General features: G+C 52.9%; 1 protein-coding gene across 1 annotated transcript in view; it reads right to left on the reverse strand.

The window, feature by feature from the left end:
• Nucleotides 1-2,921: 2,921 nt before the first annotated feature.
• Adcy5 (adenylate cyclase 5) overlaps nucleotides 2,922-21,993 on the reverse strand; it is a 146,578-nt gene continuing 127,506 nt past the window's right edge. The window contains exons 13-21 of the mRNA XM_059276848.1: nucleotides 17,788-17,904; nucleotides 17,248-17,412; nucleotides 15,766-15,941; nucleotides 14,357-14,386; nucleotides 13,290-13,422; nucleotides 7,857-8,120; nucleotides 6,825-7,029; nucleotides 5,126-5,250; nucleotides 2,922-3,700 (exon numbers count right to left, since the gene is read on the reverse strand). Coding sequence (XP_059132831.1) covers nucleotides 3,572-3,700; nucleotides 5,126-5,250; nucleotides 6,825-7,029; nucleotides 7,857-8,120; nucleotides 13,290-13,422; nucleotides 14,357-14,386; nucleotides 15,766-15,941; nucleotides 17,248-17,412; nucleotides 17,788-17,904 — 1,344 coding nt within the window. The 3' untranslated portion in view covers nucleotides 2,922-3,571. The remainder of the gene's footprint in view (nucleotides 3,701-5,125; nucleotides 5,251-6,824; nucleotides 7,030-7,856; nucleotides 8,121-13,289; nucleotides 13,423-14,356; nucleotides 14,387-15,765; nucleotides 15,942-17,247; nucleotides 17,413-17,787; nucleotides 17,905-21,993) is intronic.

The raw sequence follows: 21,993 nt of genomic DNA on the forward strand, positions 1-21,993 counted from the left end.
CGAGGTATGCATTCATTCTTTTTAGTATTCCATTTTACTTTAGGTGGTAACGCAACTAACGCTATGGTTTCCTGGAGTTGTGGCTGCTGTACCATTCTCCTGCTCTGGAGCAGTTAGGCTCCCTGGCCCTGCTTCCCAGGATTTCACCTCCCAGTGTCTTAAGTGCTTCCTGCCCAGGTGAGTGGGTTCAGCATTGCTGCCCGGTGCCCAGAAGTTCAGGGTCTGTTGTTACTATTGTATGGCTGTTGAAGCCTTGTGCCCGATACCCATAATTCACCAGGTGAAAAACCTCAGTTCAGCCTCAGAACTTTATGCCTCTCGGGTGACATTTGCTTTTGGAAATTCATAAAGTTGCATGGCTCCGTGACAGACTTCGCTTCATCTTCTCCAATACAGGAAGTCCTTGTGGCTTTCCACCAGTTCCTTGCTAATTTCATGCTACACTCTTACTCACCATGTTAGCTACAAACAGGAATGGGGTGTTTGTACCTGACCCGAATACCAGTGGAATGTTTTCTAATAAGTTCTATGATTTAGCTCTCTAATGTGGATATGCTTTGGAAGAAATGTAGAACTGAATCTATTTTCTGGGATTTGCTCATTGGGCGTGATGGATATGGGAAGGACTTTTGAGCTGCCCCTTCTGGGTGATCATGTGGCTGTGTGTGTATACATGTGGTTTCAGGGGCTGCCTGAAGGCCCAGCCACAGCAGGTGGGATTTCTTTAGGAGCTGGGACCAATAATAGCTGGGAAGTTTAATTTATTTCCTTTTTTTTTTTTTTTTTTTTTTTTTTGAGATAGGGTCTCTCTACGTAGTTTTGGCTTGTCCCAAATTCACAGAGATTTGCCTGTTCTGGGATTAAAGCCATTTTGACAATACCCTGCCATCTTTGAATTTCTTCATGATTGAGTTTTCTAATTGGTGTGCCCCAGCTTAATTTCTGAGTTAAGCCCCTGCCTCTGTAATAGACATCTTTCCCATGTGTATCTGAAACCCTAATGATGTCTAGGCCTGCCATGCCCAAAACTCTGTGGCTACTGCTACAGTGAGGCTAGTGGAGTCTCCCTCACAGGTTCCTTCATGTTACCTGGTTCCCATGTAATTTGCCCATGCCTCTCTAGAGTTATTTCCTGGACCCAGTTAATCCTGAATGTGATGGATATAGCGAATGGGATCTGCTGAAAAGGGTCCTGTTGTGATGCTACAGCAGTACACTTGCTCTGAAGCTCCTGTTACTTAGCAGCTGTGTGGCCTTGGGCCAACAGTACAAGCTTCCTGTGCTTCACTTTCTTCCTCAGTGAAATGTGGTGGCCAGGGGGATTTAGCGAGATGGTATTTGTATGGTGACCGTCCCGGTGTGGTAACAGCTGTCTCCAGCTGTACAGGTCAGATTAGTTGGCCATCCCTGCCCATATCCTCAGGTCCTCCCACTTGTCTGGCTAATCTTTGTTTTCCTTTTGGCATATCTTCCTGCGCCCTGACCCAAGCTGAAAATCACACCAGGACACATTACCAGTGAAAGTGTTTTTAATAGTTAAATTATTTAAATAGACTTTTCAATTTCCATGGGAAATCATAATTGTATCATTTTTGCAAGAGCAGGAATAAAAAGAGTGCACACACCCCTTAGAGGGAATGAAGAGCTAGAACTGCACGCTGTCACCAGTCACTGCTGGAATGGGGAGGAGCCTCCACGAGGCCTTGACCCCCAGGAGAACACGGGATAAACGCAGCACGCACACTGAACTCTGGTTGGAAGCTAAAACACAAACCCACCAGCACTGGCAGGACATGTGGAGGGCTGGGAACTTGGGCAGAGTTTGAGAGAAGCAGCCCCCTGTGCCAGAGGCGAGGGCAGTGCAGAGCCCGAGGGTGAAGGGGAGGGCACAGAACAGTGGCAGGTATGGCAGTTCTGGGTCCATACTTTGCTTTTGGGGGCTGTGTTCAAACAAGGGAGGGAGGGTGGTGAGGGTGGGTATCAAAGTGACATTGAGCCAGCACACAGCTGCCACCTCCCCTTTTAGACTCTACTGTCCTGTCAGGGGGGAGAAGAATGCGCCCTGAGAAGCAATGAAAAGGTCTGGGCACAGACAGGAAGGATGCTATTCAAGTGTTTCGGTTTCCAAATGTGTTCTTAGAAATTATAAAAATAGTATTTCCCCCTTTGTATATTTAACTGTCCCCTCCCACCAAAACTAGACAACATTTTTGCTAATTTTCCCCATGGGTAACTATTCCTGTCTTTGCAGGTAGAAGGCAAGGCCATACCCTTTCCCCAAACCTGGGGCCTACACATTACATCCCCAGGTCACAGGGACCCTTTCCGAGACAGCACCTGGGCCAGCTGAACAGGCCATATAGCCTGGACGCCCAGGAATCTGCAGGAGCTGCCTCAGAAGGGAGGGGAGCCTCCTGCGACACCTCTGGGAGAAGAGCCAGCACTAGTGAGTGCAGAGTGCTTGTGAAACAGTCTGGGGTGGGAGCAATGCCTTCTGACTTCCCGTTCTGTTTGCGCTTGTTTACTTGAGAAGTGGGATGTGTGTAGATGGGGGTTAGAAAGAGAAGGGCTAGCGTGGTCCCTGTATCTGCTACTTAACTGAAATGTGTAGTACCCCAAAAGAACACACACCCCTGCTCTGGCTGTGCCTAGGAAAACCAAACACTGCCAGGTCTGAAGTGATGGGGGACACCCTGCGGGGAACGGCTCCACAGCATGAACACACACGTACACACATCCAGTACAGAGGAGCAGAGGTGCCCTGCTGTGTGCAGCTGTTTCCTAATAGAGAGAATTGACAAAATAAAAAGTACAAAAAGACAAGTTGGGGTTCCCGCCTCCCTACCCCAGGGGCATCCTCGTCCGCTGTGTGTCTCTTACACGCATACAACTAGCATAGTCTAAAGAAGGGCACAGAAAACTTGTTTTGTTTTATTTAATAAATATTTTCTTTTGCTCAGAACCACCACTCCTTGCTTGGTGTCCTCTTGCCTCCCCCTTGTCAACGGTCCTGTTTCCCTTACAGGGCACTGTCTGTGTGCGTGGACAGAGGGTGGCACAGGCCACGCCTCTCCGATTCCTGCATCCCTGCCCCCAAAACACCACCAGGGGGCATTGGCCTCTCCACAATGGAAAAGCAGACCCTAGAGATCCCTGGACACCCCCAGGTCAGTCAGCTTCGAGCCGGCCTACCTACCCATCATGGCCAAGGCCTCTCCTCAGGCCAGCCAGCCACCGTGTGCCATGCCGCGCCACCAATGAAGGCTCCAGTGGCACCTCCATCATGCAGCAGCAGCAGCACCTGTCAAACTCAAGGCTCAACTCAAGTCTATCGGAATCTTCTGCCAAGGGAAACATCTTTGGTCAGCTTGGTGCTCGCAGGACGCTGGCACCCTGGGCCTAGGCCAAAGGCCGTGCCCACCAGCAAAGGCAGAAGTTGCTTCTGAGTCAAAGTGGAAATTTTACCAGCACGGCTGTGAGACTGGAGCACAGGCCCCATCTGCCCACAGTGCACAAAGAAGTGGTTCCATTCCTCAGAGGCCAGCATGCTGGCACCTCTAGCCAGCACTTGCTAACTGAGGGGAGGCCCTCCATTGAGGAAGTAGGTCATCATCTCACCCTTGCCCTTGACCTTGACGACACCCCGGCACTCCAGCTGGTATGTGTTGGCGGCCAGCACCTGGTACATGTCTGTAGTGACCTGAGGAGGCACAGGAAGGGAGAAGACAGGCCATCAGTGACCTTATCCATGAGCTGCTGTGGGCACACCTACCTCTGTGTGCCTACGCCATGCTGCTGCCTTGACATGAGAGTGGGGGAGGCCCTCCACCACGGGCTCTCGGGGACACTTAGAAAAAGAGTAGTGGTAGCTGTGCTCAGCACTCCCTGTGCTGGGCACTGTGACAAGAACCTTGTGTGGCCCACTTAAGGTGCTACTTGAAGCATGGGCTGGGGTCCGTAAACTGCCTTCCAGAGGAGCATCTTCCCAAGGAAGTTGACAAACAGACACTGCCAATAGCTGAGGGTAGGACTTGGGTCTTGTCTAGAGTATGGCTCCACGACAGAACAGAGCGCCACCTCTGTCTCTATTATTCTTATGCCTAAGGATGTGCATTGCCTGCCTGTTGTTACAGTTAGCCAACGGTAGACCCTGGATGCCATTCAGAGCCCAGGTCTGTCTCGGCTCTGCAGACAAAACTCACTGGGGCTTCATCAGTTATACTGTCCTGTGGGTGAGAGGGGTAAAGGATGGCACAGGTGCCACGCTGAGCGTTGTCAGAACTCCCATTGGCTGGGTTGCCATGAAGCTGCCGGGCATTGCTGAGTGAACCCACATGGCAAGACTAAGGTGTGTCACACTGGGCCCCAGTGGGGAGCTAGACACTCTACCCATACAGCCTTTCTCCCTCCTGTCCTTGGCACAAAATGGAGGCAGGGAAAGGCCTGGCACCCTGGACAGCACCCAACCATTCAGTTGGGCAGGGCAGACAAATGAGGGGACATTGAAGCAGTGTGACACAGCAAAAATGCCTTTGAAACGAATGGTACACTTAGCACTTGTAGGAACAGGCCAGGGAAGCTGACTTCCCACATCACACCAGGACCTTCAGGTATGTGGCAGGACATCTTGTATCAGAAGGGAAAAAGAAGAACCAGAAGTCTGAGGAAAGGGGAGGAAGGGATAAAGAGCTGCAGGCCCAGGGATCACAGACACCAGCTTGCAAAGGATGGAGAAAGAGAAAGTTAAGTCCCATTCCCCTTGGAGGCTGGAACTGTAGAGACACCAGCATCCTCACTAGGCCTGGAAAACTGCAAACCCTGCTGGGTGACTGTCCCCTACAGCTGTCTGCTCCTCCTGTATACCTGGGGTGGGGAGGCCCAGGCTTCCCATTAACACTCAGCCCTCAGACCTGTGCAGAGCCCTCTACTGAGCAGTGGGGCAGACCTCTGTCCAAGGTACTGAAGGTCTAACCCATTCCTGTTTGCCAAGCCTGGGAGTCAGCCCTGACTACCACATCACCCTTGGATCTGAAGAGAAACTGTGAACTGTGTGGCCTGCAGTGAAAACCTGGTAACAGAAGCCCTTCGTGTGAATTCTGTGAGTGATAGCTGAGTGTGTACTCACCTGGATGCGGTCAGGCACCCCAGTGCTGTCCATACGGCTGGCCACATTTACTGTATTGCCCCAGATGTCATACTGAGGCTTGCGAGCCCCAATGACCCCAGCCACTACGGGTCCAATGTTGAGCCCTGCGTAGACAGAAATCAGCCATACTCATCAGCTTAAGACCCACATACACCTTGCTTGCCGTTGCTAGCATCCATCTCTTGGCATACGCAGGTGCTCCTGACCCCAGCAGATGCCTGGCCCTCAGCAGCCAGGTTCAGTCCACAAAGCACTGTGCCCAGAGGGCAAAGTAAGTGGCCTGTTCAGGGATAGCCTGATTCCCGACACTTGGGCCAGAACAAACTATCTCCTGGGGACATTAATGATCACAATATTGGTTTTTAGTGATACAATATTTCAGTTTAATGTGCTAATTTTGAGAATTGAAATGCCAGTATTTTTGTGAATTACTGTTACTTAAAAAAAATTGACATCTGAATCATTTATGACTTGAGACATACTCAGGGAGTTGATAATGCATGAAACTTTTGACCAGAACAAAGATCTGCTCTTTAGAAAGCTTTCCACCGCTACAAATCTCAAGGGAAGGGAGGCCTGCCTAAGTTCCCTTTACAAAATGAACTGCTGCTGTGCAGCTGCAAAACAGCTCTGTGCCTTCCACAAGAGGCATGCTCAGAGCTGCAGTTCTGGGAGCACTTTGTGGATGGAGCAGGGGGCCTGTGTGAGTACAAAGATGGATGTGGGTTTTCTCTGCACTGTTGACACTTGAGTAAAATGGTTGGGACCGATGATGGGGCTTTCCACCACACCCGACCACCTGAGTCCAATCTCCAGGACCTGCATGGAAGGAGGAGAGAACTGATTCCTGAAAGTTGTCTTCTCACCTCCTCCACATGCACATACACACACAATAAGTGAGCTCCCTTAAAGCCATCCCACAGACATTTGCTGAAGATGGAGCCCAAAGGTATAACTCAGTAGAGCATTTGTCTGAAAAAAAAAATGTGAGGCCCTGGGTTTCATCCTCAGTACTGGAAACAAACACAGGGCTGCAGTCAAGTGAAGACACACAAGCTTAGCCCATCACACCCTCCCTAGTGCCTGTCCCAGCCTGTGTGGACTACACAGCGTTCAGAGTAAGCTGCTTGGCTCACGCCGAGAGCTCAGCAGTAACTGACCCCCTTGCTTTAAGAGTCTGCCTGAGGGGCTAGAGAGAGAACACTGGCTGCTCTTCCAGAGAACTGGAGTTCACAACCATTTGTAATTTCAGTTCCAGGGGATCTGACACCCTCTTCTGGATTCTGCAGGCACCAGCCATGCACTTGGTACATAAGAGATACTTAAGATTATGCTGCTTTAAAAGGCTAAAATGTGCCAGAGATGGAAGCTCACATCTATAATCCCAGCACTTGGGAGGCTGAGGTAGGAAGGCTGCCAAGAGTTCCTGTCTTAAAATGCCAGAAAAAGCTGAAATAAAATCATTTTGTCAGTATTATTATTTTCATAAAGTATTCCACTTTTGCTATCAGAGTATATGTTCAATATGTTTATAAATTTGCAATATGCTAATAACATGCAATGAGTATTTGGCTTGACTGCTTTTCATTTTTACTAAGTCTGGCCTTCTGCCATTAGACAGACATGGATACGTGATGAGCGTGAGAGCCCACCAAGTGCCCCACCCCCAGCCCCTCACCGATCTTCATCTGGAAGTTGTTGAAGGAGTGCTCATTGATGTACTTCATCTGGTCCATCAGCCTCATGGCGAAGTCTGCGAGAGCTTTGATGTGCGTCTTGCCGGCCTTGTCATAGGTGGAGTCGTTGAGGCCCGAGGCAGCCATGTAGGTGCTACCTATGGTCTTGATCTTTTCCAGCTGCCTGAACCGATCCTCACTGATGATCTAAACAGAAGGGGTTCAGGCCTGAGTCACTCTCCCATGCTGGGATATGGGGGTTCACAGGAAGGAGGGGGAGGTGGAAGGAGACATGGAAGCCTGGTTTTACGAGGTCCCCTCCTTATACAGCCAGGGCATCAATTCAGAGGGAGGTACCTGAGGCTCCATGGCAGATCTGGGCCTCCTCCACACTGCTCCACAAGACAGGACCTATGGCCTACCTGTCTATACCCACACCTAGAGCCCTGGAGGACAAGGTCACTAATCACTACCAGGTCTCATACCCTTGACAAGGGAGTTTCATGTGCCCCTTACCCATGGAAATCTCCCCAACTTTATCTAGTGAGTCACTTTTTCTGTTCCCAGGCTGCTGGAAGCCTCACAGACACCTTCACCTAACTAATCACTTGAATGCCCTGGGGCAGCAGACCTTCAAGTGCTGCATATTCATCCCTCTGGATTGTCCCCTGCTCCTGACATGACAGAGGCCTCCCTGTTGGCCTGTAGTTACTGGGTGCTCAGCAAGGGTTTAAAGGAAGCGATGGCTTCTTGTCCTGCCTGCCCTCTTCCTTTGCCCAGGCCCCTCCTGCTCTCAAAGCCCTTAAAATATACTGGGCCATCTCTGCCTTGGGGCCACAATGGCTCAAGTTCAAGGAGAGGGGCAGACACCCCAGCTCCCACAGGTCAACACGGTGACCTTAGGCAGGACACTTAAGGTGTAATTTGTGCCAGGAGCCATGATGGCGCCGGGGACACAGCCAGGCTCCTGCCTTCGGAGCCTCCGCCAGACAGAGAAAGGGGACAGCAGGGACATGTCGGGGCCCCGGGAGCACCTCGTCAAAGTCCGCGATGATCTCATTGAGCAGCCGCAGGCACTCGACACCCTCGTTGTTGGCCTCCAGCTCCACGTAGAATTCAGAGAAGTTGGCAATGGAGGCGAACATGACGGCCACACACTCGCAGGACTGGTAGTAGAGCTCATCATTCCGCCGCTCGCGGGCCAGGAAATGAGCAGCCACGTCCTTGGGCAGAATGTTGTGCAGCAGGCGCCGGTTGTAGGCCTGCAGCTCCTCCATCTCCTCCTTCTCCTCCGTGGCCTGGGGATAGAGGGCCCAGTGAGAGGGGACAGAAAGGGCTCTACCATGCTCAGGGTGCCCACAAGCAAGTGCCAGCTGCCTCCCCTCACAGCAGTCTCCGCTTTCTCGTGTTCTCCAAACGGCATGCCTGACCATGAGGAGAGACCGGGAGGAGCGGCCGACGATCCACTGCCTCTGGCAAACGAAACACGCGGAGGAGAGGAGCAGAGAAGGGAGCACACATCTCCCCAAGACTGGAACCGGCAGCTGAGAACAGAGATCCAAATCCACACAGCCCTCCACCACGCTCTAACCCTGCATTTTCTCAAGATTAGGAAATGCAATCAGAAAAGCAGTTTGCCAGAACAACTCTACCGGACTGGTCCCTCAGGAACCTGGCCCGGGTCCTGCCCATATCTGCTTCCCATTAGAGAAGACTTGTTTTGGAGCCAGCCAAGGCCAGCAGGCCAGGGGAAATGATGTCAGCTAGGGTGGGGAGGGGACGTCACCTCACTGACTTTGGTTCCCCCAGTTTGGGTCCTGGGTCTGCACAGATGGAGTTTCTGGCCACTCATCTTCCAGTGCAGAGCTCTTGCAGGAAGGTAATACCGGCCCATATGAGGCTGAAGTAGAGGGGGAGTTACACAGGAGAGGTGTGGTAAGGAGCCACCTGACCAGAGTGGCACATATGGATTACAGAGTGCAGTCAGCTGTATCCCCCACCCTTGATGGCAGACAAAATGGTCCCCTTCCTGGGAGTGGCTGTGTGGGCTGGCAGGCAGAGAAAGTATCAATATCAGGGATGTTTAAAAGACCCACCCAGTGTATCTGGGCTTTCCACTACAAAAAGACATTTCAGTGCAACCAGATTCTCCAGCCGGGCCATAGCTATATCTCAGGGTCTTGGTCTTCCCTGTGGACAGTTGCTGTTCAAGAGAAGGATCTAGAACCCCTTCCCAAGGCTACAGGACCAGAGGGCATGGAGAGTCCCAGGTAAAAGGATCTCATTTCTACAGCTGGGTGACTTTTGGAACCACTGGAATTGTGGCTGGGAGAACTCGGGCTACCCTGAGACCCAGCGACCTCTGCACACCTTCCATCCCTACTCCTGCCAACCTGAGCTGCCAGGTAAGTCCAATGGTGTGCACCGATCTCCTGCCCAGCCTTTAGCCTGGTGACTTCATGTTCCTATGAGGTGGGCACTTTGACCATGTCTCTCCCCATGAACAGCAAGCCACCTACCTGCCTCTGAGACAGTTCTCGGCACACGCCCTCCTACCAGGGCTGTAGCCAGGTGCAAAAGCAAAGGGCAGTGAAAGGCTGGAGAGTCACGGCCTCTTCTCCCTTGCAAGGCCTGCTGCTGGAATGTTTCTGTTGTTGGCTGCTGGCTGCTGTCCTCCCAGCCTCCCAAAGCCAAGAAGAATAAGAAAGACCTGCTGTCCTCACAAGCCTGCAGGTCAGCTTCAGGGGAAAGCAAACATAGGCTGGTGACCAGGACAAGCCACTCTACTCACACAGCACTGGAGTCAATGTCCCCATCCTAGTGCATAGCCCTTAGAACCTGGGGAAGCAAAGGGACCACTGTGGAGGTGGGGAGGCAGAATACAAAGAGCAGAGGGACTGAGGTAAGGACAGAGGAGGGAGCATGAGGGCCGGGGGCTATTACTACCAAGCTATCCGTCACTAGGAGAGAGAAGGGGAGGGGGGTTTCTCACCGCAGGGGAGTGGGGGAGCTGAAAGAAGCCAGAGGCACTAGATCGAAGAGGGGGTTCTGGAAGGAGCTCAGGATTTAAAAATTATAAACTAAAGTGGTGTACACACGTCAGCATATATGCATGCAGAGGCTCTCTGTCTCCATAGCCACTGATACACATTTCCTAGCTGTGTCCTCAGAGGACTGGATGAGCCACTGAGTGCTCAGATCTCAGTTTCTAAACACGATTCTCCTCCAGGAAGAGTCAGAAGTCCTTGAAGGGGGTCACTGAGTCCTGGCCTGAAGCCAGGAAAATACCCACAAAGCTGAGACATTTTTGCTATGCCCAGAGGGAAGGGAGTGCTGGAAGAATGGTAGAGATGTGTCCAGTGGCAGCCATCGGCTTGGAGAAATGTGTGCTAGCCAAACCTTCAGTGAGGTGAGCATGAAAATAACTATCAAGGGGTTAGATCATAACCGGAGAGCTTAAGGCTCTGTGAACTGGTGATAATATAGATGAGTAAACGAAGAAGCAGATTAATGTCTGTGGACTTCTTATAGTCCAGTGCCACCTAGGAAGAAGGAAGGACAGACGCAGAGCATCAAGGCTGACATCTCTCTTTGGCAGGTGAGGGAAGCCTGAGAACAGACCCTGTTGTGTAGCCCTGGCTCATTTGGTACTAGCTATAGAGACCAGGCTGGTCTCAAGCCTGCAGCAATCCTCCTGTCTCTGCCTCCCAAGTACTGGGATTATAGGCATGTGCCATCACACCAAACTACCGACTGGCATCTCTATGTGAGCAGACATGGGGAAGAATCAATGGACGCAGAGGCTGAAGCTGATGATTCTCTGAAGATCAGGAAACTGTTGTAACATCGTATTGAAAGGTATCCAGAGGGGAGAAGTGTGGCTGAGGGCAACTCCAGCGGGTGATAGGCTCCACACCGTGACAGCTGTAGACACTGACTACGCCCAGCACCTCTCCCAGCTCTCCTCCAGGAACGCACGGCCCACATGTGCACAAGGACTTGGACTAACGACATCTTTATGACTGGTTAAGACTCAAAGTTGAAAAAAGCCAGGAGACCTGATGAGTGCATTCAGAGAATTCCAGGAAAGGGCTCAAGCCAGAATCAGGACAGCTGGCAAAGCATGATGTGGCCAGAGTACCAGGGTGAGTTCCTTCAGGGAGGGGGAAGGCGGCAGTGCGTGGCCTGGTCTTGAAAGACACTGGAGAATCCAACACAGATGGATACGTGTCGGAAAGTATGGGGTGGGGTACAAACGCAAACTAGAAGAGTGGGACCGCTGGACCTCATTCTGTAGCTCTTGCAGCACTTCTGTAGATGGGAGATTATTTTAAAATGTGCCCAGGGCTGGGGAGAGAGCTCAGTCCTCAAGTGCTTGGCTTATGACCACAATGACTTGCGTTCGGCCCCCACAGCCCATGTTTTGGTTCTCGTTTGTTTCATTGGTTGTTTTTAAAGCCAGGCATGGTGGGACAAGTTTTTAATCCTAGCACCTCCAGGTGGAGATAAGTGCATCTCCAGGGCTCGCTGGCCCTCACGCACTCTCAGGCATCCATGCATCTGCACACACACTTGCATCTCTCTGCATGTATGAAAAAACACAAAACACACAGCAAACCAAAAACAGAGATGAAAATGCAGAAGGGGTGTGGCAGGAGGGACGTCAAAGGGAAGGATAATCTCCTGTTCCTATGGCCTGTGGGACAGAGTGGAAGGACATTAGTGATAAAGGAGAACTAGAAGCTTCAAGTGGCTTTAACTTAGTGCAAGGCCTCCGGACAAAGCGACACAAGTCTTGTCCCTTTCCCCAACACAGTCCCTCCTGCTGTAGCGGAGACAGGGACTGCTACTCAGCCTGGGAGGGTCAGACCTAGCTGGAGCTGGGAGGCCTCAGCTTCACAGGAACCCGGCTTCCCATCCTTTCTGGATTCTAGGGCTTCACCCCGGCTGGAGTTGAGCCACTCAGAAGAGGCGAGCAACAGGCTACCTCTGCCTGAAGCCTTTCTGACACAGCCAGGGTGCACAGTGGCAACCATCTTGGGAGGGGCACCCCAGGGAGCCATGGAGGAAGACAGAGGTGGAGGTGTGAGCAGAGATGGAAGGACATGGGCTCTGTGCCCCACAAAGCCTGGTCAACTCTGGGGACTTTCTCAAAGAAGAGGGATGACGAGTGGGATCTTAGCTCACCAACAGCCAGGGCTTTAGGGGGGGCATCCCCCAGGGAAAACAGTTAGCAATGCTCCTGGGCCCCCAGCCTCAGGGCACCCCCACCAAGGACTGAGGACCTGACAGCCAGATCCCATGCAGTACACCCTACAGAAGGAACTACCAGAGGGCCGCCTGCATGCAGCATCCAACCAAAAGCGGGGTCTCCTGCCCAGCCAGCAATCTTGAATCTTGCCATTAAGAGAAGTGAGACAAGCCGGGCGGTGGTGGCGCACGCCTTTAATCCCAGCACTCGGGAGGCAGAGCCAGGCGGATCTCTGTGAGTTCGAGGCCAGCCTGGTCTACCAAGTGAGTTCCAGGAGAGGCACAAAGCTACACAGAGAAACCCTGTCTCGAAAAACCAAAAAAAAAAAAAAACCAAAAAAAAAAAAAAAAAAAAAAAGAGAAGTGAGACAGAAGTGGCCTGCCAAGGTCTGGAAATAGGAGAGGAGCCAGGAGAGATGTGGAGGCTGGACTTGGGCTAAGCCATGGGACGGGCTGGAATCAAAGGTCGAGGCAGCCGACCTGGAAGCCATCTTTCCCTGGCATGCTTTCTTAGGCACCTCCTCCTGGCCCTTCTAAGATGGGCCTCCTCCTGGCCCACCAGGTAACAAGGTACAGGGCTGTCGCTAGCAAACATACCCCTCGCCTGATCTCTAGGTATCCCTTCCTCCAGGCGAACACAATCCCTGGGCATGAGGCATGCAAGCTGGCGAGCCAGGCACTAGGTGTCGTCCTGGGTGGGGAAGGTACAGGGAAGGCAGCAAGGGTCAAGCACTGTAGTCCCTGATCACCCACCACCCTGGCCTGTACTACCTAGATGGGCTTCCTGCCTCCACCTCTGACACTCCTTTCCCTCTGGAGAAGTCTTCATGCTCAGCCACCCACACCTGGCCAGGCTCTTCCCAGGCCCCACCCCCCTCTACTGACTTCCTTTCCCTCCTAGCGCCCAACTGGGTACTTCGCGACCCATCAAAGCTCAGCCCGCCACATCTGCCGGCACTTCCGCCCGACGACGACACAGACACAGACAGACAGTGTGAGACAGTGCTTGGGACCCCAGTGTCCAGTCTAGACACTGTCCGGGTGAGTGTGTCTGGAATGCTATAGGGCTCCGTCTCCTGGGCCCCAGAGAGCAGGGAGCAGGCCTGCCACCAGCACAGGGCAGCCGACAGGAGGACACCAGAGCAGGATACCAAGTTCCAGTGAGCACAGTGAGGCCTGCCGCCTCCCCCATGCAGCTCTAGTCCGGGGCCACCCACCTGCAGTTTCCACAGGAAGTCCAGGCGGGCGGTGGACTCCACCTGCTGGGCATGCAGGTACAGAGCCAGCACGAAGACAGAGATGACTATGGGCGTCACCACCTTCAGCGCCACCTTGGTCGCATGCTCAGGGCTGCCAAGGACAGGTAAGCAGGCTTGAGCTCATGCTGTTACTTCAGTAGACTCTGAGGACTGCTCAGCCCTCTTCCTCCCCCTACAGCTCCCCTGCCCCTCCCCTCCTGTGCAAGCTGCCTGAGGCACCTCCTTCGGGAAGCCTTCCGGCAGTGGGGGCAGTGGTTCTTCCTGCCCTGGTGCCTTATATTCTTGCCACTGGGTGAACCCCTCTGATCACCTTAAGTAGTGAACTCAGCAGCAGTAGGGCGGAGTCAAGCCTAACCACCCTGTCTCTGGGCACTGCTGGGCACGCCAACCCTGTGATCTTATCCTCATCTGTAAAATGGGGTGGTGCCCCCACTCCCAGACTTTGGTAAGGAGAAAGATACCGTACAGTGTGCTCCATGAGGCACCCAGCATGGAGCAGGCCTCCCCCGATGGAGGCTGTCACTGTATAGCCATGTTCCTGTCAATCTGCTACATGCGCATAGAAAGCGCTCCCTCTAAAGCTCCTCCACCTCCGGCACAGTCCAAACGCTGACGGCTGGGACTGGCTCCTGCCCAACCCTCCTGGATGCAGGACTAACCTCAGAGCCGGCACCTGGCCCGCAGGGAAGGGAAGCAGATTCCATCCCCAGCTCTGTGACTTAAAGGATTGAGCTCGGGGCTTCTGAGTGGAGGCGAAAGCTTGAAAGCAATCCTTGGTGGGATAATCTTAGGCCAGGTGAAAGTGCCCCGGAGCCTTCAGAACACCTTGCAGTATGGAAATCAAAACGGTCCAGGGGCTGACGACAGGCCCGGCTGCCCCTGGACCAAGGGCCTCCTTGCCTTTTCCAGCTATTTCTGCACTGTGCCTTGTCACAAGGACCCTCCTACCCGGGAAGGGTGATTCCCCATAGATTTTCTTTGCCAAGGGGAGGCTGGGGCCCTATCACAGAAAGGGGTCCACTCACCACTGGGAAGTCCCGTTGTTGCTGAAGTCTCTGTGAAGAAAAGTTGGGGAGACTGCTCAGCCTCCAGGCCCCCTGTCCCCCAGCCTCTGCTGTGTCCCTAAAGCTCTGCTCTGTTGTCCTAGGCCCTCTTCATCCAAGGGCAGCAAGGCTTGAGCGGTAAGGCTTGCACAAAGCTCACGTTAGCCAGCGTCTGGCCACCCTGACCAAGGCTGCTCGGTCCTTCCCCGAGACCCTGTCTGCCCTGTTCCCATAGCCACCTGTCCGCCTGTCTGTCTCAGCCCCGTGCTGCTGTCTGGAGGGAGTGGAGGGGTACCCTGCACCTGCACCATCCCAGAGGGCAACTGCTGGCCATGGGTGACTACCAAGGCTTGAAATAAGGGGAGAGCACATCAAAGGAGGCTGTGCCTGTAAATATACTCTAAATATACTGGGGGAAAGGGAAAAGAGTTTTCTAATAAGTAACAATTGATTATATCTGTAACGGATCGTATTCTGGATATAGTGGCTATATAGAATTGTTACTAAAATCAATTGCACCTTTGGTCTGAGGCATTGCTCAGTGGTAGAACACTTGTCTAGTACAGGTAAGGTTTCATCCCCAGCACCATAATGAAAAGCTACCATACTTTTCTGCCTTTTAAATTATCGCTACTGAAAATAATTTAAATGACACACATGGCTTGCATTATTTATTTACTGTGTAGCTCTGCCTAGAGTCAAGCCAGGGCCGCTGGACAGCAGAGGCCTCCACTATCTACCTCTACCACCAACAGAGAGAGAGAAGGGCTGGGGGGCGGGAATAAAAAGAAGCCAATAATCAGGCTCCAAAGCTGGGCCCGTTGGCTCCTAGCCAGGAGGAGGCAGGAGGATTAGGAGTTCAAAGCCAGCGTCAAGTACTCAGTCCTGATGGCAGTGTCTTCCTGTCACCTGCCCACACAGCCACCACAAGGCCTTGTTTGAATCTGACATCCAGGCTCAGTTTTTCCCATGTGCTGCTCTCGTCACAAGACAAGAGTTGGGTTACCTGTTCTGCCCTGCCTGCCCCTGCCTGGCTCAGGGATCTGCTCATCACAGGCCCGCAATAACGACAGAACAGCCGAGTAGATGAACGGAAGAATCCCTTGCCTTCCTCAGCCCCATGGCTGAGGTGAGCGCTGACTAACCAACTAGAAACAGAGGAAGTGGGGCCTGGTTACCTGTGGCATCCCCCACCTGGGAAGGAAGGGAGGCAGGGACAGCACAAGACCCTATGACCCTGCGTGCTTCCTTAGGTCCTGTAACCAGGCCTGGGCAGAAGGACGACACTTTCCTCGCAGGTTCCCTGTGCTGCCAGGACCCAGGCTCCCCCCATCGGTGCCACCCTGGCCCCTCCCCAGAGCCAGCAGAGGCGCAAAGAAGGTGCCGCGTACATGGCATTGGCGGTGACCAGAAGGTCAGCGTTGTCAAAGAGCGTCACGCCGGGCACCTCAACGATGAGCACATAGATGAACTCGATGGCCAACATGAGCACCAGCTTCCCGATGCAGCTGATCTGCAGGAACACGGAGCAGGCCAGCAGGCTGAGCAGCACGCTGTAGGTGAAGTACTGCGGGGAGAGAGGGAGAGGGAGCAGGTCAGATCCCAGGCCTGCCCTTGTCCTTCCTGGCCCCTCCCCACCCTCACCTGACCTGGGGGTGGGGCCGGGAGTGGGGAACGCTGTTTGGGAATGTCCCTGCTGATGGAAGCCAGCCAGCAGGTGAGAGGAAATGTCCAGAGCCTGTCTAGGAAGCTGGAGATGGGTTCCAGGTCGAAGTGGGCCTCCCGGGAAGGTGGTGCAGGTCAACTGTCACCAGGCCAGCGGGTCACTGGCACAGCTCCAAGCTCAGGCTGACCTGACTCATCCTCCCTAGGCCTCAGTTTCCCCATCTGCAAAGCTCCCGGTCATATATGTCCACCCATGGACACGGATGGTGCTAACCCTGGCACCAGCAGCAACTGCAGGGGACAAAGGGCCCCACCCTGAGCTGCAGCTCTGACATCAGCCGTTCTAAAACCTGCCAGTGCTTTCAGAACTCACCCCGCTGAGGGGCCACCTGAACTAATGCTATGACAGCAGACGCCATCTTCACCCCACTCCCTGTGACCGCTCACACACGGGACTGCAGATACAGCATGGTGGTTTGCCGTCACATTCTGCCCGGACTTCTCGGTTGGTGGGCGTGTGTGAGACAGACCTCCTAAGATCTGGAAGCTTCTGCAGTCCACATGCATTGGCTCTCAATCAGACTTCCCAAGAGAGACCATCAGGGCCCTGTCCTGACCTTGGAGAATTCTCTTCCGGCCTCTGAGCCCATGTCCTTTGCTGACTGAGGGGCCGAGCCAGCTGACCCTCAGGGGCCCTGTCTATCTTTCATCTCCTGCTGCTAGATCCAGACTTCAGCCTCTAGTCCTTGGTTCTTGACATTCGGGACCATTATTTCTGAGTTTTCTCCACTCTTAGTGTTTCCACAACGTCTCTCTGCCTCTGGGCTGCAGCCAGATGGTAGTGACAAGCAGTGGGTACCCCCGGGCTTTCAAGAGTCAACTGAGGTACTGTGAAGGAGGTCCCTGGTGACTTAGATGGGTGACGGGACAGCTTAAAGTCACCACCAGTATTAGAGAGGAGGAGGCGGGCGAGGAGCCCAGATAGTTGGGTATCGGAGTCCCAGCTACCCGTGCTGTGGAGGGAAGGCCCTGCCCTCAGCTATGCCATGAACACTGCCTTCGTAACACAGAGGCTGCTGGGGTGTGGACGCAACTGGGAGAGGCGCCATCGTGCCTACAACCTTGCCAGAGCTCTGGGGCAAAGCGGGGGAAAGGCAGGCACATCTGCCTCTGCTGCCATCCCCACACCCCGTCCCCATCTCTCGAACCTCTGGGAAGTTGCAGTTGGGTTGGGGGCTGCCGCAGAAGCCCTGCTCATCCCCCAGGCTGTAGTTGAAGGCCGACTCCATCACGTGACACGCGTTGATCTGGCTCACCGTGATGTTGTGCTCCTCCGCCAGGCAGCCCACCAGGTTCTTGGAGTTGCACATGAACTAGGGTGGGGAAGAGGGTATTGAGGCTGGTCAGCCCTGCAAGCCAGGCTAGGGAGGCCCACCCTATAGGACTCTGGGTAGTACCAGTCCACTCCGTCTCAGGAGCAGTGCTGTACACACACCAGGAACAAAAGAGGCCCCTGAAAGAAAGCCTTGCTCTGGCTACAGACATGGCACACCCATGGAGACATCCCCTGGGATCCTTCTAGTTTGAAAATGAGGAACTGCAGGCCTGTGTGAGATGCTAATGATAGTCAAATTATACCCCAGCCTGAGGTGGGACATGAACTTCCAGGGAAATGCTTCCTGGCTATGCTCATCAGCCATGGGGCCCACAGAGCTAGGGAGGCACCTGGAGGCTAGGGAGGCACCCACCATGTTGACAAAGGCCGAGAGGAACACCAGGATGATGGTGAATACTCCGACCAGGGTGCTGTTTGTCTTGGACCTCACAATCTTCCTGGAGAGTGTCTGCAGGGGAGTGGGGAAGAGCTGGGGCAGGAAGGGAGGAAGACACAAAGAACAATTCAGTCAGGACCTTTCAGATAGCCATGGAGCTCAGAGGACACACCCTGTCCCTGACATAGCTCTCCAGGCTTTCCTGAGCCCCTCCAGGGCTGCGTAGCTCCAGCCTCATACTACACCTGCCTCTTCAGACCACAAGCATCAGAGCCTCAGCACTGGCTGGGGGTACTGTCAATGGAGCCCAGCCCACAGGTGACAGAGGCAGGGTGAAGGAAATGATGCTATCCTGACCAGACAGGAAAGGGCTGGAAAGCCTATCACCTGTGGTGGGAGCCTGGGCCTTGGGGTCCAACTAGGGAGGAATAGTGAGTGGTTGAGGAGTCAAGAGTGGGGGAGGCCCTCCTGGGGGGCTTCTTGGAAGGAATGGGGATTCAGAGAGGCCCCTCAGAGGAGCAGAGGAGCGTGGAAATAGGAAGGAAGGGGGCTTGAAGAAGGCACTGGGTGAGCATGTTCTTCAGCATGAAGGTTCCACGGAGCTGCCATTGGCTTACCCTCTTCCTCCTATGTCCTTCCTAGTAAGACAAGCCATCCGGCTGCTCCCAATCCCTCTGTGCTTTCAGTAAACAAATGGCGGCCTGCTAGGCTGTCCTGTCACCAAATCTGAGACACTCGACTGGCGTCACCTACCACAGCCTCCTCATGTGCCTCACAACCTAGACTGACAAAGACGTTGACAGAGCGAAGCAGGGGACCTGGGCTTCTCCAGTTCCACTGCCTCAGCTTGTCCTGGTGAGGCCTGTCTGCTGCCCAGGGTGAAGGTGACCTTGAAACCCCCAAGGACAGGATGGTGGGGACCGAGGGGTATGGGAAAGGAGGCAAGAAGCCTGGGCTCTGGGCTTATCTGCCCTCTGGGATCCTGCGCAAGTCATACTACTTCTCTGAAGGATGCCTGTCTGTCTGTCTGTCTGTCTGCCTGCCTGCCTGTCTGTCTGTCAGGGCACCTTAATTCTTTTGCTTAAGGAAAGTAGGCAAAGGCCTCTAACCATTCACAGGCCCCTCAGCATCCCCGGACATTTCAACAGAGTGCCAGGCCACAAGGTCTATCTATCTGTTACCTAACACTGAGTGCTGGTAAGCTGACATCACAAGTTGACACCCCCCTGAAAAAAGAAAAGAAAAAAACATCCAGGTAAACTAGATTTCATCCATTGAAAGATTTAGCGGAGAAAATACATTCAAGAAATCAAAACAAGTACTAATGAAGATGTGGGGAAATCAGAGCGCTCATGCGCTGCTGCTGGACCGGTCCAAAAACGCTACTGTGTGCGTGGGCTATGATGATTTCTTAAAAATTCAGCACAAAGAATCGTAGTCAGCAGTTCCACACCTGGGTTTATACACAAAATTACTGACAGTGGGGACTTGAGCAGACATTTGAACATCCGAGTCCACAGCAGTATTGCTCATCCTAGGGTGGAGACGGAAAAGTACTCAGACGTCCATCAATGACTAAGTGATAAAATACGCTGGAGCCACACCGTGCATGTATTGAGCCATGAGACGGAATGAAGTGATGGCGCTATGAGGTAGGGGAACCTTGAAACTATTATGCTAAGTGAAAGAAGCCAGTCTCAAAAGGTAATATATTGTGTGAACCCATTTGTATGTGGTATGGAGAGCATGCAAATTCAGAGTGGACTAGTGGTTACTAGGGACGGTGGTGTGAGGGACACAAGGAAGAAATGAATGTGAGGTTTCTTTTACAATGATGACAACATTCTAGAATCAGTACCAGTAGGTGCATACACTACTAATGTATACTAATACTAATACACCAAAGACTAGTGGATCACAAGTTCATCCACCTTTATAAAGGTAAATTTTATGGTATGTGACTTGACATCTTCCTATAGCTTTCATTTTTCAAAGTCTTATTCCACCTCTTAGGAGCCGTGTGATCCTGGGGACACTGTTAACTGCTCTGAGCTTTGGTTTCCTCATCAGCCAATAGGGACTGCTGTCTCACAGGGAGGCCCTGGAGGCTCATTTGAAAATGCTCTGTAAGCTGTTCCGTGTGGTTTGATGAGAAATGTCCCTTACGGGCTCCCACATTGAAACACTTGGTTCCTGGGTGGTGGCTCTGTTTGGGAAGGCGGTGGAGCTGCCAGGCAGTGAGGAAGGGCTGGAGAGTCAGTCTGCTTCTGCTGCCACCCCCAGCCCCATCCGTCCGCATGTCCTGGACCTCAGGGAAGTGACTGTTGGGCTGGGGGCTGCCGCAGAAGCCCTGCACACTGCCCAGGGTTAGGTTTTTATTGCCTTGAAAACCCCACAACAAAGAGCAACCTGGGGAGGAAGGAGGGGTTTAGTTCATTTTACCGCTTCTAGTCTATCGCTGAGGGAAGTCTGGGCAGGAACTCACTAGAGACAGGAACCTGGAGGCAGGAACCGATGCAGAGGCCATGGGCAGTGCTGCTTACTGGCTTGCTCTCCATCGCTTCCTCGGCCTGCTTTCCTATAGCATCCAGGACGACCTGCCCAGGGGCAGTACTGCCCACAGTGGGCTGCCTACTCCCACATCCATCATTGGCTTACAGGAAGTATCTTCTCAATTGTACTTCTTCCCAGACAACTGGCTTGTATCATGTTGACAAAAAACTAAACAAGACTCAGCAGCATAGCTGGGTGTTCCCACGGGCCTCTGTGTCCTGCTGGAAGATGCCAGCCTTCTAAGACAATAAGGCTACTACAGAGACACCAACGGAGCAGCTGGAGCTGGCACCAAAGGGAGGGGGCACATGAGTAAGTGCACTGTCACTGGAGGTGACAAGATCTGCTGGCTTATTGTATGCAGAGTTCAGAGAAGGGATTTTGATCTCAGCAAGGTGGCAGGGCTCCCACTGCTTGGGGTCCTCCATGCTGAGATTCTCTGAGTCTGAGATAGTGTGTGATAGGGGAGAGGGGCCTAGTATTTTTTTTTCCAAGAAGAATAGCAGAAATCCCCAGTTTGGTGGGAAGGCTACAAACTGATTTGCACTCTATAATGGTGGCAGCAGAAAACAGACTTGAGGAAGCAGCCTGGGGGGCTGTGGGGCTCTGAAAGCAGCTGACGCACTGAGAAGTGAGACCGGACCTGGGGACAAGATGAAGAGCCTAGCACTGAATCAACCTTCCAAGAAGTCTAGATGTGTGTGTATGGCACCAGGAGGCTGACGGGAAGATGACCTGGGCCCGATGTGGAAGGTCAACCAGAGAAGGGAAACCCTGTCCCAGGGAAGGCGACTGATCCATCTGTCCTGTCCTCGAGCACCTCTGGGTAAGAGGACAAGGGAGAGACACTTTAAGAAGGAAGCCTGAGCTGCTTGTGGGAGATGGAAAAGCAGATGAAGTGAAGAAGCTTCCTGGCTGGGGCATCCAGAGCCTGCGCCCAGAGTAACTGAGGAATTGCCCTATCTGAGGCCCTCTCAAAACTGGAAATAAGATGGGGGAAATCACGCATTCTGGTAGAAGAAGAATGCCCTTCAAGGTAACACGGAATGACTGTGAGCGCTACAGTCCCGTCAGCTTCTGGTCAGCACCAGACAAGGTGACCGGTGACATTTTTTTGTCCTTTCAACTCCTACCAGCCTTCCAGGGATTTAGCGGTAAGATGGTCTGCATTGAGGGGGAAAGCAGTTAATATTCCCTGTTGTGTATCTGCCCAAAGGTAAGCATCCCTTTTACATTATTTTGTTTTGAGACAGGCTCTCACATAGCCTAGACTAGCCTCAAACTCACTATGTAACCAAGGATGGATTTGAACTCCTGATTCTGTCGCCTTCACCTGAGATTACAGGAATGTGTCACCGTACCTGGTTACTTCTTACACATCTTAATGTACAACAAGATTTTAGTGCACAGCATAAAAGAGGGAAGAAGAATTAAGTGGAAATTGTTCGTAAGGGGAATCACTTCCCCTGCTTCCTTCTGCTTTCCAGAGTAGGAACAAATCGGAAGAGATGGCTGACTGGGTAGTGAAGAAGGAGGCAGCGGGAACAAGGGTGAGGACTCCCGTCTACCTGACTTGTGACCGCTAACCTGGAGCAGCAGGTTCCAGACTTGACAATAGGTGGAGTTTTC

The sequence above is a fragment of the Peromyscus eremicus genome, chromosome 12 (assembly GCF_949786415.1).
Source record: "Peromyscus eremicus chromosome 12, PerEre_H2_v1, whole genome shotgun sequence".
Classification (NCBI taxonomy): Eukaryota; Metazoa; Chordata; class Mammalia; order Rodentia; family Cricetidae; genus Peromyscus; species Peromyscus eremicus.